This window comes from Hemicordylus capensis, chromosome 1, assembly GCF_027244095.1.
Source record: "Hemicordylus capensis ecotype Gifberg chromosome 1, rHemCap1.1.pri, whole genome shotgun sequence".
NCBI classification, from domain to species: Eukaryota; Metazoa; Chordata; class Lepidosauria; order Squamata; family Cordylidae; genus Hemicordylus; species Hemicordylus capensis.
Window position 1 is genome coordinate 296796861 of NC_069657.1, and position 17764 is coordinate 296814624.

At 42.0% G+C, this 17764-nt stretch overlaps 1 protein-coding gene across 35 annotated transcripts in view; it reads right to left on the bottom strand.

The window, feature by feature from the left end:
- DST (dystonin) overlaps nucleotides 1-17764 on the bottom strand; it is a 488434-nt gene that overhangs the window by 266100 nt on the left and 204570 nt on the right. The window contains exon 1 of one of the 35 annotated variants that reach the window (XM_053286457.1): nucleotides 7551-8468. The exons of 33 other annotated variants lie outside the window; for them this stretch is intronic. In XM_053286457.1, the coding sequence (XP_053142432.1) occupies nucleotides 7551-8333 (783 nt within the window). In that variant the 5' untranslated portion in view covers nucleotides 8334-8468. Of the gene's footprint in view, nucleotides 1-7550; nucleotides 8479-17764 lie in introns of those variants that run through there. One more of the 35 variants, XM_053286474.1, reaches the window with a different exon arrangement.

Below are 17764 nucleotides of genomic sequence, written 5' to 3' on the forward strand. Positions count from 1 at the left end.
AGTCCTGGTTTCAGAACACAGGCAATGGTGCATATTTCCACACAAGCAGACGGAATAGCAGGAGGCACGCTCTGACAGCTACTTGGCGGCAGACACCAGGACTGGGACAGCACTCACCCAGGTACCCATCCCCACAATTTTCCTCCATAGGGTATCCTGGCTCGATTTCAAGCCCTGTTGGGCAGGGCAAACTCACAACACATTACAAGAGTGCCACCTAGTATCTGAGCCTATTCTTCACAAACAGTTCTTCTCATAAGTAAGCCTATGGACCATTAACACCCAAGGGGAAGGGGCTGAACCCCCTTTCCCCAACCTTTCAGTGAAAAAATTGGAACCTGGCTGATCCATAATCCCTGCTTGGGGCTCTTTTGGATCCAACTCCGGGCACCACTCCAACCCCCAATAAGTGTTCCTATCCTGGTGCTGTGATGGAGTGCCCTGATTATGTAGCCTCCTGGAGAGTTTGTGCTTTTGAACATACAGGTAAAACTCAAAAAATTAGAATATCGTGCAAAAGTTCACCTGTACATCACAGTTGCTTCTTTCTCTGGCAGCAAAGCACTTACTGCCTGTCCTATCATCCCGTCCCCTTTCCCTCCCACTTGCTCAGTGGGGGTGGGGAGTAAGGGACAGAATGGGAAGAGGGAATGCCCCTCTTGGGAGGATGACAAGCCTGCAATAAGACATGGCAATGCCCTTGTTGCAGGGCAACTCCATAGCTACATAAGTGACAGGAGGGGCAGGGTGGTTCTTCAAAAGGCAGCCAGCGAGAAGTGTTGCTGCCACATAGAGCTGCCACATCCCTGGGCAGGTCTGCACTGCTGCCTCTATGACTGCAGTTTGAAGACCAGTATGAAACCACGGTTATGGAGGCATCCAGAGTCAGATGCAACATTTTGATGGCCAAACCCAAGGTCTCAGAAGCAAACCTTTGTGAAAACTGAAGGTTCAATTTGGAGTTTGGAAAGGCAAACTGGAGGTCGCTTTTGCCACAAAACTATGGTTTCACGCGTTCAGACATACTGGAATTCCAACCTCTGCTGCGTTTAACTCCAGTTTCACACTATGTCTGAACTCGGCTCACATGTTTGACCCAGCTGTATGTCCCGAAGTCAGTTTTGCACACGCTAAGTTAGGCATTCATCAGAAGAAGTTAGACTGTGCACACTGTGTGACCCATGCTATTCTCATGTCCAGCACTGTTAGTCATGCTAACATTCACTGGAAGTTGAAACACCCTGAACATTTTGACTATGCAGATCGGAAGCAATGGAACACCGGACCCAGTCTCCCAAATTAGAAATGTCTAGACATGCCCTCTAAATTCCTCTCCCTTAGAAATTACTCTTCTGATACTAGAATAAGGGCAATACTAACCAGACCCATAATGCATAGCAAGTAAAGCACAGATCACTTCCTTTGGAAGATGCTATTAAGATTATATAAACTAGAAAGACCAAATGTGTGTTCTCGAAAGGAAAAGGAGTCTATATTTCCTTTCCAATAATGGCCGTGGTGTGTGTGCGTGGAGAACCATTTTATTTTAAAGAATATTAACAAGTTGATTGGGTTTTGCTGTCGTTGGTTTACTCTGGCTGTTTAAAACACTGAAGTGAATAAATTACAATTTTTACAGCCCAGTAGGCTCACAAGTGGATTCCAGACCTTTGGCCCACTTTATAGCTCACTGAGTTTCAATGACTGTGTACACTGGAAATGGAACACATTAGATTCCTTTCTCCATAAGTGACTGTTTGCAGACAGCAGAATAATCTCCGAGTGTCAGTTATATCTACAGTTAACTCATGCAAATGGTATGTACCAGCTAAGATAGAAACCAACGAGAAGAAAATCTTATTTTAAACTGCAGTTGCGGAAACACTCCTATTTTCAGCTCAACTGAGGAACTGAAATGGATATCATCATTTTCTCTTAAGACATCTGTACACATCACAAAAGGCCTTTTAGTACCAGTACTGATAAGGTCAAGAAGTTGCCTTAAAATCAGGAAACATTTTTAAAGGTGTTAAATTGGGGAATATTTTTAATTTGGCATCACAAATTAAATGGCTAGAGCCCTGACCTAAGTTTTGCTCATATTTTCACAATCTTCTACAACATAAAGAGAATTAATTTAGATCAATGTAAATGGCTCTAGAATAATTGTGTAAAGTACCAGGGGTCTCAGACCACCGACTCTGACAATGGGCTCAGGTTATTTAATTATACGGGAGTTCTATGCAATCTGTACTGAATATTCTATCACTTCAGTACACTGATGTTACATTATATATTTACATATATAAACAGCAAATTCAGGCGGTTGAGTACCTCTCAAACGGGCCATTCCAAAATAAGGTGGTGGTTTCTACATATTCAGGTAACTCACCAGGTTCGAGAAAGTAAATACGTTTGTAAAATATAATAAAAAGTAAAGGTGAGAGAAAAATACCAAAACAAGCCAACAAAGACTGAACATGTTCATTGGTCCCTGAGAGCCAAGGAATGTCAACACTGTTAACTTGAGGGGAACAGGGGGGACCACAGGAAAACATCAAGAGAGATGAGGAGATGGAATTGGCCTGCTTGAGCCTTTAACAGGTTATAATATCCTGGAGGTGGGCATTGAAGTTGTGGAGATGCAACATATTGTTGGATGTACCCTTTGTATATATTCAAACCAAGCGATGGCCACATTCCAAATGATCAGGAAAGCAGGAGAGGGGGTGATATGCTGATGGAAGGGTGGGGCCTTCAGCATATACTCCCTCATTTTCCTTTGGAGTAAGTAAGCAAAGCATATTGAGGGTTTCATGGTGAAGAAGTAGGGTGAAAAATCCCATGTCACTTCCTTCAGGACTTACAATCAAAAGTGCTGCCATTGTCCCAGAGATAACAGTTTTTTCCTCACCACTCACCCACTTTAAAGGCTTGGTTGTCACTGAGATGGCAAACCAGTATCTGAGCTGCACCAGATTTAGACTGCAGATGGAGGCTCACTTGATGGAATGGTCCTTCAAACACCAAAACAAACAAACAAGCAAACACACTTGGGCGGGGGGGGAGGGGAGGAGGGAACCCAGGAAGGCAACATACACTCCCGCAGTGCATTACTACGGGGCGCAGCATGGCAGCACTTTCCTTTGCCTGACCCCGGGAGATGACGTGTGAGCTATGATAGGGCGCAGGAGTGCCAGAGCCAAGCCACCGCTCGTCTTGGAGGGTGATCTGCTGCCCAAGAAGAGGTGATCGTCTGCGGGATGATCATCGGTGCAGAACCCCTTTCAGTTCTGCACACTGATCATGTGTAGAGCATCATTATGTCAGCTAGAAGGGTTCTAGCCTAGCTTTCTTTCTGATATGTTAAATTTTTTTAACGTGCTCATTACATCATGTAAGTCTGCCAAGATGCAGGTTTTCTTTCTTGGTGAGAACTGGGACACTGAGCAGAGAAAGAATGGGGAAGATTCACATCCTACCAGGCAGCTGCAAGGTCTGGAAACTCACAACTCATTCTCTTCAAGCCAGAGCTGGGGGAAAGATGAAAGTTCGGCAGGACTTCCTTCACCCTTCTCCATTCCCAAGCATATGGGGAGAATCAGTAAGAAGGGAAACATGTCTCTCACATTTGACAGAAATCAGCTAGTTTCTAGCTTCTGTTTGATAGTGGAACTCCCCAAATGGAACTCCCCAAACTAAATCTCTCCTTCTCAAACACTTTAAATGCAACAATACAAATAAAACTGTGAATTAATTCTGCCACAGTGTAATCCTTCCTTTCTTTTTGGTTCCTTCTGATAACCTAGCTCCTGGGTAACTCAACAGGAATTATGTTTGACAGGGATTTGGAAAAAATAACCTAGCCCTTCTGGTGGAGAATAATGAATGCTTTGTATACAAGTAATCAGGCTTTTCACATGAAAACCTAGAGAACATGTGACTATATTTATTACTGAGGCTAGCAGATACAACTCAAAGGTTTGTGTGAAAGACTACTCTTCAGCAGTGTCACACAGGTGTCCCTCACCTCAAAGATCTCATGTCAACAATGGTGATTTGATAGTTCTCTGTCCTAGATCACTTATTCTAAAGTAGAAGGACAAGCTAACTATAAAATGCTGTAAATAAATACTGATAACAGAAGCTGATGTGTTGATACAAACACTCAAAAAGTAGTTTGCTACTTCAAAAGTATTTGCGATGTAGGCTTCACTGGGCAATAAATGTATGACATCCAACCAAGGTGTCATAAAAGATGCACTGACTGTTTGCTACTGCCAACACAGAGCTGGATTTTATGTAAGCCAGAGTTTAGCTCCGGAACCAGGTGTCAGCATCAAGAACAGGTGAACCTCAAAATAGCTCTAAATCAAGTATGCAATGCATTTTTCTTGCCACTCAGATCAGATCATTCTTTATTATGGTCAACGACCAGAAAGGCACAATAAACATTACAAAAGATTAACAAAACCAAATAAGACAATTAGATAACAAGATAATAACTACTAACCAATAAGCTAAGACAAATTAACCAACTCTTGGAGAATTCTACCAACTATAAAACAAAATTCTACAACATTTAAAGAAATTTGATCATTCTGGTTGGACAGTACATATTGAAGGTAAAATAAATCTGAGTGCCCTGGAAATTTAACTAAACGGGAGGTAATAAAATGAGAATGAATATTCTTGTTAAAAGGACAGTATAAAAGGGCAAGAGCTGTTGATTCAATGGCATCTACACCAGAAGGGCAGAGCCGGGCTACATACAGGATTTTCCTAGATTTTCCTTCTAAATGGCCTTAGGAAGCACATTAAAATGTGCTAGAGTCAAAGCTCTTCCAAATTTTGATACTGTTATTTGATTTAAATATCTTGGTGGTCTTGAAACAGAAAGTGGATTACTCACAAGTACATATCTTGGAAGGCAAGACTCGTCTAATTGCCCTTCCATATCCATCACCCATTGTTTAAGTGCTAACCTGGCCTGCTCAAAACCCATCATTCTTCCTGTGAGAAACCATAATAATGCAGTTTCTGTTGGAGAGATCTTTTCCACTTCTAATTAAAGTTACCAGCTAGCATCAGGGGACAAATCCAACTGGGGAAAAGAACAGCCTTGACCAATAAGTGAAGGTGATTAACCATAATCCCATCTCCACCTTGGTCAAACCCTTCCCGGCAGACCACTCAGTCACAAGCACATAGGAAGAGCCTTACTAGATCAAACCAAAGACCTATCTAGTCCAGTATCCTGTTCCCCACAGTGGCCAGCCAGATGCTCCTAGAAAGTCAACAAACAGCTGATAATGGCAATAGCCCTATCCCATCACAGCTGAGCCACAAATGTTTGGGACAAAGAGGAAGAAATTCCATGATCGGGGACTATGGCAGCCTCCAACAGAGCACCTCTTTGTAAAAAAAAAACACATATCCACCTCTGCCAAGATTAGCTCTCCTATAAGAGTAACAGCATTTAACTCCTCTCTTATAAAAGTAACAGACAGGGAGAAAAACTTCATCTGGCAGGGACAAAGGATGATGCACAGCCAACAAGGATACAAGCCAAGGTGCAAGAAACTGAAAAACAAGTCCAGGGAATAGCAAGAGGCCCAGAACTGAGGTGGGCCTCAGGTGGGAGAGGAGGAAGCACCAAGAACTGAGAGACAGGAGGCCTAAAGGTGGAGGGGGGCAGCTGCAGACAAGAGGACATTGACAGAAGTGGAAAACTGAAGGAAAAGAGAAGATGGAGGAGTCAGAGATGAGGTGGGTAGAGGAAGAGATGGAGGAAGCAAGGAGTTAACAAAAGTGTGCCTACGCAAAAGAGTGGCGAGAGATAGAAACCACACCCAGGAACTAGACAAAGAGAGCTCTATCTATATACTGCCTGATATGGGCATCTCTAGGCGATATACAAAGTTAAAATACATAGTGTGGACATGCAAGCAAAACTTGGAGGATGAGAGGATGGGTCATGGGTCACAGAGTCAAGGTGACACGGAGACCAAATAAGTAATACTACTATGTGTGGAGCTATTTCACATACTGATTGGAACTAAACAGACAACTTATTTGGTTGTACAACTCTAGTTTTAAACTAACAAGAGATTTATGCTTCCATTAATATTTATATCATGATGCTTTTTTAAAAAGAAGGATAGAAATAACTAAAAGGTTTAAATATTATGTGGCTGATAACACAAAACAAAAACTCCATCATTATAGCAATAGCACTTACATTTATATACCGCTTTATAGCCAGAGCTCTCTAAGCGGTTTACAATGATTTTAGCATATTGCCCCCAACATTATGGGTACTCATTTTACCAACCTCGGAAGGATGGAAGGCTGAGTCAACCTTGAGCCCCTGATCAGGATCAAACTTGTAACCTTCTGGTTACAGTGCGGCAGTTTTACCACTGCGCCACCAGGGGCTCATTATGTACATTAACCACCAGCAGAGACAATTGCAATGCCTCAGTAATGCTAAAACGTTTGTTTATTGTTCTGTGGCAAGATTATACATTTAAAATGTCAAGGGACAGGATATACCACTTCTACTTTAAGGTGAAAGGGCAGAGTGGTCATGCTGGAAGACACACTTGCTGAAGAGAAAACATCTGTGCTTGTGAAGAACTATTCTTAGGTGCACATCCATGCAGGAGTTGGGAGTGTTTAACATAACATATTGTAATTAGTTTCACATGATGATGAATACAAGAACTAACACATTGTTCTATATGTGAAAGCAAAAGCCAGGAATTCTTGAGCATAGACATAAAATGAATGCCCTCACCTCTTATCTAAAGCACCCCCTTCATGGAAGGTGACAAGCTGAGCCAGAAGAATATGCACTGTGAGTTCATCTTGTGCATCACCCACTTATGACAGCAAACCACACTAATTATCCACAACACGCTTCATATATTGAGAGCTTAATATAAATAAAGATAGCTGCCAAACCAGAGGTTTTTGTGAGCTACATCTGAGCAAACCAGGGGATGCACAGAAGTTGCAAGTCCTTACCTAAAGCAATCTATCCAATAAACTCATGGGAATGCAAAACCGCTTATCTAATTTATATATAATTTAAATAGTCTCTTTCCTAAATCATTCACTTTGGGTAAGAATGTTGTTTTAAAGATTTGTTATGGAATACTTGGCATGCATGGAGCCAGTATATGTAGTAAACAGAATTACATATAATAAATGACAACAAACATTACTAACCAAATTTGAAATAATGGTCAAGGGCTGTTTTTAAATCAAGCTATATTTATACTATTCTAATGATAACAGAGCCAGTGTGGAGTAGTGGTCAGAGTGCTGGACTAGGACCGGGGAGACCCGAGTTCAAATCTCCATTCAGCCATGATACTTGCTGGGTGACTCTGGGCCAGTCACTTCTCTCTCAGCCTAACCTACTTCACAGGGTGGTTGTGAGGAGGAACGTCTGGACTCCTTGGAGGAAGAGCGGGATATAAAATGTAAATAAATAAATAAATAAATAAATAAATAAATAAATAAATAAATAAATAAATAATTACCTTGCTCCTGTTTGGTAAAATGCTACACATTGCATAATCTGCTGGAAAGGGCGGGGACCTAGAATTAGGAAAACCTTGCTGCGGGTGGCTTTGATTTTCAAGTTCAAATGAGTGCAAATCTTCACTTTTCCCCCACTGTGAAGCATCCTCAGTACTTCCAGAAGAAGTTTCTTTTAATGCATTTTCTTCACATTGCTTGTTCATCACAGAGTTTGAGCTAGAGGTTTTTCCAAAATGAAATACATCACCGTTTTTCTGGAATGTTAATTGTTCTGCGATACAGTCACACAAATATTCCTTCTCTTGTGTGCCAGAATTGGAATAGTCTTTTGCTGGACTCTTTTCCAGTTCTTCAGTTAATTGTGTCTCTTTTTCTTCAGACTTAGTAGCTTTTTTATTACTAGTGCAAACATCATTCTCAGTACAAAAATCACAATTTGCCTCACTCAACAGCTTTGCTTTAACAAGATCAGTGTTAACTTCTGTACTCACAGGCAGCTCAGTTCTGTCCATCAGAGCCTTCTGTGTAACGGACTCACCCAGTGCCATCTCCCTGGGATGAGTTGCTCTGTTTTTAGAATTCCTTGTTTGGATCTGGATTTTCCCTTCATTCTCTCGAATCTTTGCTGGTTCCTTTTCATCTTCAGTTTGTTTCCTTCTTGATTTCCTCCTGAAGTATTTTCTTCCAGGGGAATGTTTTGCAGGAGGACTCAAGGGAGCTTTGGCAGGATCCAAACACTGTTCTTCTTTGTCAGCCCTGACACAGCCACAGATATTCCCCATTTGGCTCAGAGTGTATCACAGCCACAAAGACTCTGTCATTTCATTAGGTTTACATGAGCAGAAATCATTTTCAGGGAGAGTTAAGTCCTCAACTTTATACCCTAATATCTTTCAGACAGCACTCCCGTCCTCAGGACGTAGCCATTTTGCTTATGAGAAATGCACACGTAATAAACGTTGTGGCACTGTGCCCAGGCTGGGCCTGTGTCTGATTAGACACTGAGGCTTATTTCTGGCCACCAATCCTCTTAAGCAAACATCACTGCCTCAGCATTAAACTGTAATGCAGATGGCCCTTTGCAGGCATGACATAGCATTTATGAGCACAAGGAAAAACCTCATGTAGATGTTAACTTTCTCTTTCACTTAGTAATCCTATAGAGATAACGTTGAAAAACCTTTGAAATTCTTTGCCAGCACTACAGATCTAATTGCAGCAAAGCACTACAGACTCTCTTTCCAAAGTCAGATTACAAAATCTGGTCACCCGAGGCACTTGAGAAAAAAACAACAGGGTTCTTTCCCAAAGGGCTGTTCTATGGACATAGAGGTGGAGGGATAAGGAACTACCACAGAAGAGTTTGCAAATGAATAGCCTTAATGTCTGACCATAGACAAAACTTCTACAGGTGAGTAGCATTGCATGGTAAATGCTGAAATCTAGCTGGAGATCTTAGAAGAGAAGGAAGAGTGAAGATAATAAAAGGAGAAGTAGTATAGAAGGCTGTGAATAAATTGTTGCAAACTGGAGATTATTTGGTAGAAAAGCATAATCTTATAAGCTTCTTTCATTTCAGCAGGCTTTTATTTCCTTTGCTCCAATGTGCCTACACATTACACAATTTGTTCAAAAATATAAAGTACTTTTAAGGTACAAAATGAGCTCAAAGGCAAATACGTGTTCCATATGTGACAATGAATTATGACAACATATTGTAATCCGATTCCTTCAGTGGAGAAAGACAATGAACCCTTACGTGTGTTTGTTTTGCTGATAAACAGGAGGTTCCCAAAAGGTTCTTGTTTTTAAATCGCAAATAGGCTGTACAAGTTTACAAATGCACATGCATTATCCTACTTGGAGGAAATTTGGGGATCACAGTAACAAAAATGGCAGCAGCATTCCATGCCATTATTAAATTATCCCTGAGCAATGTCTGTGATAAACACTCAACAAGTAATGACTAGCAACAGGAATATAATTATCCACTATGGAATCCTATACAAATCCTGAATGGTAACTGAAAGATATGAGGGCCAGTTCAAAAGAGCACCAGGCGTCCAGCCAACTGCATGTTCATATGGCAAACAAGTTACCTGAATTATTTATTGTAAGTCAAACCACGATTTTGGAAACTCACCACAAATCATCTTCATGTGAGTTGAACAGCGATGACGCACTACATAACCTGTGCTTATGAGTAATATACCTTCTCAATCTTATTTATTTATTTATTATATTTTATACTACCCACTCAACAGGTTTCCAGATGGCTTACAAAAATGTAAAATCAACACTTCAAATATAATTAAATAATGAAAACCATTAAAAGTCCCTCATCAAATGCCTGATCTAAAAGGTGTGACTTTAGAGCCCTTCTAAAAGCTGGCAAAGAAATCAAAGGCTGCATTTCTGCAGGGAGCACCTTCCAAAGCTCAGGAGCAACAATAAAAAAGACCCAACTCTGTATCACCTTCAGACGAGATGGTAGCAACTGCAGGCGGACCTCCCTGGATGATCTTAATACATGGTGGGGTTCATGTAGAAGGAGATGCTCTTTAGGGCTAGGCTGTTTTAGGACTTTATAGATTACTAGCTGACCCAGCACAGAGCATCTGCGCCCCAAGTTCTCCCTGTCCCTCTGCCCCCGCAACCGATCCGGCTCCTTGCCCTGTCTTCTTTTCGTCTCCATCCCTTCAGCTGTTCTCCCTCATCCCTTCAGCCAATTTGTTCTCAACCCCCACATCCCTTCATCCAGTTCGCAATCCCTACCCACCCACCCATCCCTTCAATGAATTCGCTCTCCCCCTCCCCACATCCCTTTGTCCAGTTCATTCCCCCCCATCATCCTTTCAGCCCCGGTTTGGCCGCCCGTGCCACCACCTGCTCAACCATCCTCCTTGTGAGGAAGCAGGTGGTTGGAGCCGACATGCACTCTCCCACCAGCGTGCAGTAGCGACAGCACCACCTCCTCATCCTCAACTTCCCTTCCTCCACGGCAGGCTGGCTCAGAGAGGGGCTCCCCCGTTGTGCTCTGCTCTGTTCTGCTCTGCCAGGAAATCTTGCAAGAGCTGCCACACACGGGATTAGCCACAGAATTACATATATAAATGACCAGCAATTTGAATTTTGCACCCAAATATATTGGCAACCTTATCTGTCACATACACCACGAGAAAGGACCAGCTGTGGTTGCATTGACCATAGCTCCTTTAGTACTGGAACATTTAGTAAATGACCATTAACAGTACCAGAGCTATCATGGACAAGCAGTCCACAAAAATCTTCAGGGATGCTTAACCTTTGCTGCATGGGTTTGCTCCCTTCCTGAAGCCAGTCAACAAGAACCATATGCACGATTACTCTTTTGTACCCCAGCATAACCGTACATATGGGGTCATTTGCGATTGTATGTAAATGCATAATCTGATATATTGTAGTTCCCATATATGAATAGCTGGCCATAAGAAGGAATCTGACATGCACAACAATTTAAAATAGCCATGATTAATCTGATGGCTGTGTTTGAGGATCTGGAAGTGTGCTAAGATTACATTGCCTTGAGGGTTTCCGAACATGTCCGCTAATCTGTGTAAACAAATGTAAGATGACATCATGATGCAGTAAAGAAAAGCTGCCAAAAACACTCAGTTACTGTCAGCTAATAGGAGTCCCCTATCTCCTAGTTTGTACCATAACACCATTTTTAAATCACACAACATACCACAGCTTCAGTTCTATGATAGACGCCACCCTCTCTCTTCATTGTACACCATCACTTTTAATAAACCCCCCATGCCCGGGCTCTACTCTCAGGCTTGAAATTCTTGAAATTCTTGTTATATATATTTGCAGCATACCTGGTACTCCAACAAAACTGACAAGACAAATGAAGGCATAGGCAATTAAGAGGGTCACCACTAACAGTGCTGTTGCACTATTAAGCTATACCCATGAGATAAGCAATGAATATATTCCTCTTCAAATGAACTTAAGGAGGAGGATGGATTACACAAGGAGGAACACACATTGCTGGCCCTGGCATAGTGAATCAAAACTGCTCAGAGCCATACAAAAGCCCTTAACAGATTAAATTATTTTTTGCTTCTTTTTAAGCATGCATGTTTCTCTTGAATCTCCAACACTTTAATAGGAATATTAAAGTGTGTCATCTTAACAAGCATCTTGGTGTTAGGATTACCACCAAAATAGCTCTCCCTACCTCCCTACCTCACACAAACACTTATATTTCATTCTTAGCCATGCAGCAATAGCTTTGGGTGGGGTGGGACTGACATAAGATTAGGTTTTGCTGTTATTGTTATACTTTATTACGGTCACTGACCCAACAAAAAGGTACAGAACACAGTAAAGATGATACAAAGATTACAAAACATAATATCAGGATCTTCATAATAATACCAATAACTTAAACCAAATCAGACCTAATCCCTACAAGTGGCCGCAGAAAATTTGGCTACACATAGTGTCATAGGTGTACAGTGATCAGCTAATAAAACAAGTTGTTCTAGTAAGAACTAATAATCCTACCTTCCTTTCACTGTCTCTACATCTGGACTAAATTTGGTGCAGATCGAGGTCCACAAGTTAGATCTCTTGTGCCTCAAATGTTCATGTGTCCACCGTCTTGGATCAGGGTGGATGTCATCATTACAAACTGCATCATTGAAGTGTCCCTGTGTGACACTCACTACAGCTGTTTCAAATTTGGTTCAAATTAGTTGGACAGTCCTCAAGTTAGTGTACTTGCACCTCGAAAGTTTATGCATCCACCATTGTTGGAGTCCCCCTTACCCCAACATTAGACCCAGAGGTACCAACCCAGATGTATATGGAATCCAGGCCTGGGTCTGATTTCATTTTATTAAGTAATCAATTAATGCCTGGATTCAGATGACCTAACCAGTACATGTCACCCAGATCTCATGACTGCCTGGTAAATGATTTGTGAAGGCAGGGGCAATCTAGCATTGTTTATCAGTGTTTGTGGAACTCACAAGAGACACAATGGGTCTTGCTTGATTACCAGTCTCACACTGCTGAAATTAACTTGCTCTCCAGTAATCCCCTTACCTCACTGACAGGATGCTTCTGCCTTAGTCAAATGTATTGATTAACTCGCCTCACACATGTACCCCTTTTGATGTTACTTTAAATATTCTTTTGTTATAATTACACACTAGACAGATGTACACAAGAAGTAATTTAATTGCTGTCTCACACAAATAGAGCTAATTCTTTCACTAACTCCTGACTTTTAACACCTTCTGGGACCAGGCGCCAGAAATCTGGGGACAAGAGAAGATGCCCATTTGCAGCTCAGAGATGCAGATTTGCTTTGGGCAAAATAGAATGTCCCCTCCCCTAAATAGCAGCTAACAGAAGATGGGATTCAGATCTCCCTGGACTGAGCTAATATCCTGAATAATTAAAATACAATACCCAGAAGGTAACAGCAAATTGCCACCTTTTGGGGGACCCAGGAAGGATGAGGACATTTTGAATGGACTCTATGGAGATCAAAGGGAGAAGCAACTACAAAAATGGAGCAAGCCAAACAGAGAGCTAGCAATCTTGCCTAACAAGCATACTTGCTCAAGAGCCATCCCAGAGTTTGCTGCTGAGCCACAGGGCAACAAGCAGGAACTCTGTCCATGGACAGGAACTGTCTGTGACTTCTGCTACGCGGTGAGAAGTCAAGACTTTCCCAGCCTTGGTGCTCTCACTCTCGGCCTCGCTCTGAGCAAACTGCCTGCTTGACCATCACTCTCAAGCGCCTGTCTTCAGCTGCAGCATCTCTCCTTCAACTGAAAGCCCCACTGCTCTCAAGCCTCTGACCCTGGTAATATGCTGTTTCCACAAGCCTTGGATCCCTCTTCCCTCCTCCCTACTAATTACTGCCACCCCCTTCCTAAGTCTTCCCTTCCTTCTTCCTCTGCTTCTCTCTAAATGTTTTATTAGGATTTGTTAAGATTGTTAGATAGCTGTAATTACTGATTGCACACACATATGTTAGTTAGGCACATTACACTACACTTTGAATCAGAAACATGTTTTTAATGTGGATTATTTTATCCTGATGAGCAACTTTCTGTAATAAAGCCCACTGAACTTTCTGAGTGTGTCTCTCTCTGTCTCTGTTTGCGCGCCCAGATCCTACATGGTCACCATCTCCAAGAACCAATTCAGATTGTATATGATGTGACTTTGCCTCTTTCCCTCTGAGCATGTACAGAGTGTGAAATGTACAGAGTGTGAAGGTGTAGTTCACAACACCATCTTGGATCGGGATAGGTGACATCATCACAAACTACACCACTGGGTCATCCCTATGTGTCCATTCAGATGTAGCCAATTTGGTTCAAATCAGTTAAGCAGTTCACAAGTTAGCTCACTTGCATCTCAAACGTTTATGGTTCTGCAATCTTGAATCAGGAGGGATGACATCATCACAAACTACACCACTGAGGTGCCCCTGTGTGTCACAAACTACAACTGTACCTAATTTGGTTTAAATCAATTAGATAGTCCACAAGTTAGCCCACTTGCGCCTCAAACATTCATGCATCTGCCATTTTGAATTGGAGTGAATGACATCATCACACACCACACCATTAGGGCATGCCTATGTGTCTCTACAGCTGCAGCAAATTTGGTTCAAATCAGTTAAGCAGTTCACAAGTTAGCTCACTTGCACCTCAAAGGTTCACCTGTCTGCCATCTTGAATCAGTTTCATCACAAACTATGCTGTTGAGGTTTCTCTGTATGTCACCTGCTGCAACTGTACCCAATTTGGTTCAAATGGGTTAGGCAATCCACAAATTATCCCACTTGCGCCACAGATGTTCATGCAGTCGCCATTTTGATTAGGCAATTCACAAGTTAGCCCACTTGCACCTCAAAAGTGTACACACCTGTCATCTTGAATCAGTGTGGATGACATCATCACAAACTACACTGTTGAGGTGCACCTGTGTGTCCCTACAACTGTACCCAGTTTGGTTCATATTTGTCCAGGCATTGTGAAGTTGAGGGGGGCGTGGACAGATGGACACACACAGACACACACACAGAGAATGTCAGGTGATCTCATAAGCCTACTGGAAAGTAGGCTAAAAAAAATGTATATCCATCATCTGTTCTAGGTGGGATATTTGACAAGAAGGGGGAAATAAGTACGAATATCTCTACAAAATGAACAGTGTAGAAGAATGTGAATCACAGTCTCGACACCCTGCCCACAGGGACAGAGCCATCTGGTAATAGGGATTTTGTTGTTGTTGTTGTTTTTAAGATCCTATAATAAAATAGGATAGTAAGTTCTTCATGACAGGGGAAAACATGTTCAGTGCAAACAGGGCAATGAACAAAAGCCAGTACTTTAATTCTTATATCTATAAACTTTTCTGTAACTGAATATTCATGTTACATCCAGGCTCCCTATATTTATCTATCCACACTACCAATTTAGATGTATTTAACTGAAAGAAAACCATATTGCATACTCAAGCCGTACTGACAACAGTAATTTTGACTCACCACCATCAAAACAGATCATAGTCTGACCAAGTGCTTTGCTACACAATAGAGCATATGATTTAGCACTAGCTCAAGGGGACCACCTTGAGCTAGTGTCCATCATTTCACAGCACCAATAGGCGTTAGAAGCATTGCAGTGTTGGTGGTGAGAAATCCAAAACCTCCAACCCTAAACTCCAACCTCCCACCTTTCCAAAATACCTTGCCAGGAAATTTAATTGCCATTATTATTTAACACAGTCAGACAGGTGTTATTGACTGGTTTGTTTTATCCAGACATCGAGTCCTTCCCAAGGACCTGGGATGCCAGAATTTTATTGTCAATGTTGTTGCTGTTATAATAATGAACAGAGGGAAAATAAGAAAAACAGAAGGAATAGACTGCCCAATGGAAGCAAGATCAAGAACCTGGAAGAGAAAGAACCTTACAAATACTTGGGCATTCTCCAGGCTGATAACATCGCACACACTGCAGTTAAAAGAAAAATTGGAAGTGAATACATCAGGAGAGTTAGAAAAATCCTCAAGTCCAAACTCAATGGCGGGAACACCATACAAGCCATAAACACCTGGGCTATACCTGTTATCAGATACACTGCAGGAATAATAGACTGGACCCAGGCAGAGCTAGAGACGCTAGATCGTAAGACCAGGAAAATAATGACCATCAATCATGCTCTGCACCCCCGCAGTGATGTAGATAGGCTCTACCTCCCTCGCAGCTCAGGTGGAAGAGGAATACTGCAAGTCCATCAAACAGTAGAGGAGGAGAAAAGAGGCCTTGAAGAATATATCAAGGACAGTGAAGAAGATGCATTTCAAATGGTCAATAATGCAAAACTATTCAACACCAATGAAACTAAGCAGGCCTACAAGAAAGAACAAGTCAAGAACCGAGCAGAAAAATGGAAAAATAAGCCACTGCATGGTCAATATTTGCACAATATAAGTGGGAAATCAGACATCACCAAGACCTGGCAATGGCTTAAGAATGGCAACTTGAAGAAAGAAAGAGAGGGTTTAATACTGGCTGCACAAGAACAGGCACTATGAACAAATGCAATAAGAGCAAAAGTTGAAAAATCCACCACAAACAGCAAGTGCCGCCTTTGTAAAGAAGCAGATGAAACAGTGGACCACCTAATCAGCTGTTGTAAAAAGATCGCACAGACTGACTACAAACAAAGGCATGACAAAGTAGCAGGGATGATACACTGGAACATCTGCAAAAAATACAAGCTACCTGAAGCCAAGAATTGGTGGGACCATAAAACTGAAAAAGTTGAAGAAAATGAAGATGTAAAAATATTATGGGACTTCCGACTACAAACAGACAAACATCTGCCACACAATACACCAGATATCACTGTAGTCGAGAAGAAAGAAAAACAAGTCAAAATAATCGACATAGCAATACCAGGGGATAGCAGAATAGAAGAAAAAGAAACAGAAAAAAATCACCAAATGCAAAGATCTACAAATTGAAATTGAAAGGCTGTGGCAGAAAAAGACCAAAATATTCCCAGTGGTAATTGGCGCCCTGGGTGCAGTTCCAAAAGACCTTGAAGAGCACCTCGACACCATAGGGGCCACAGAAATCACCATCAGCCAATTACAAAAAGCAGCTTTACTGGGAACAGCCTATATTATTATTATTTACTGCATTTATAAACTGCCCCATCCAGAGGCTCTGGACGGTGTACAATAACTTTTAAAAAGACATAAAACCCACAATTAAAACAATGCTAAAACAATATAAAAACAATTCAAAAATGATTAAAACTATTTAAAACCAATTAAAATACTTTTAAAAACAACACTTTATAAGCCTTGGAAGGCCAGGTTTTTAGGGCGCTCTTAAAGGCCAACAGCGAGCCTAAACTGCGGATATCTGCCAGAAGGGCATTCCATAGACCAGGAGCAGCTGCAGAAAAGACCCGGTTCCGAGTTGCCACCAAACGTACCGGTGTCAACTGGAGACGAACCTCTCCAGATGACCTCAACGAGTGATGGGGATCATACCGAAGAAGGCGCTCTCTAAGGTAGCCCGGACCCAAGCCGTTCAGGGCTTTAAAGGTAATAACCAGCACTTTGTATTTCACCCGGAAATATATTGGCAGCCAGTGCAGCTGTTTTAAGACACGCATAATATGGACTCTCCAGGTTACCCCAGAGACCAATCTGGCTGCTGCATTTTGGACTAACTGAAGTTTCCGAACTACATACAAAGGCAGCCCCATGTAGAGCGCATTGCAGTAGTCAAGCCTGGAGATTACCATCTGATGCACCACTGTTTTGAGATCGTTCTCTTCAAGGAATGGACGCAGCTGTCGAATCAGCCGAAGCTGATAGAAAGCGCTCCTGGCCATAGCCTCCACCTGAGATACCATGGTGAGGCCTAGATCCAAGAGCACTCCCAAGCTGCGTACCTGTTCCTTCTGGGGGAGTGTAACCCCATCCAGTACAGGAAGATCTAACTCATCCCTTAAAGTCCGATCCCACACAATGAGCACCTCCGTCTAGCTTGGATTCAGCTTCAATTTGTTATCCCTCATCCAGCCCATTACTGTCCGTAGGCAGGCATTTAGGGAGTGAATGCCATTTCCTAATGATGAAGATGATAAGGAGAAATAGATTTGGGTGTCATCA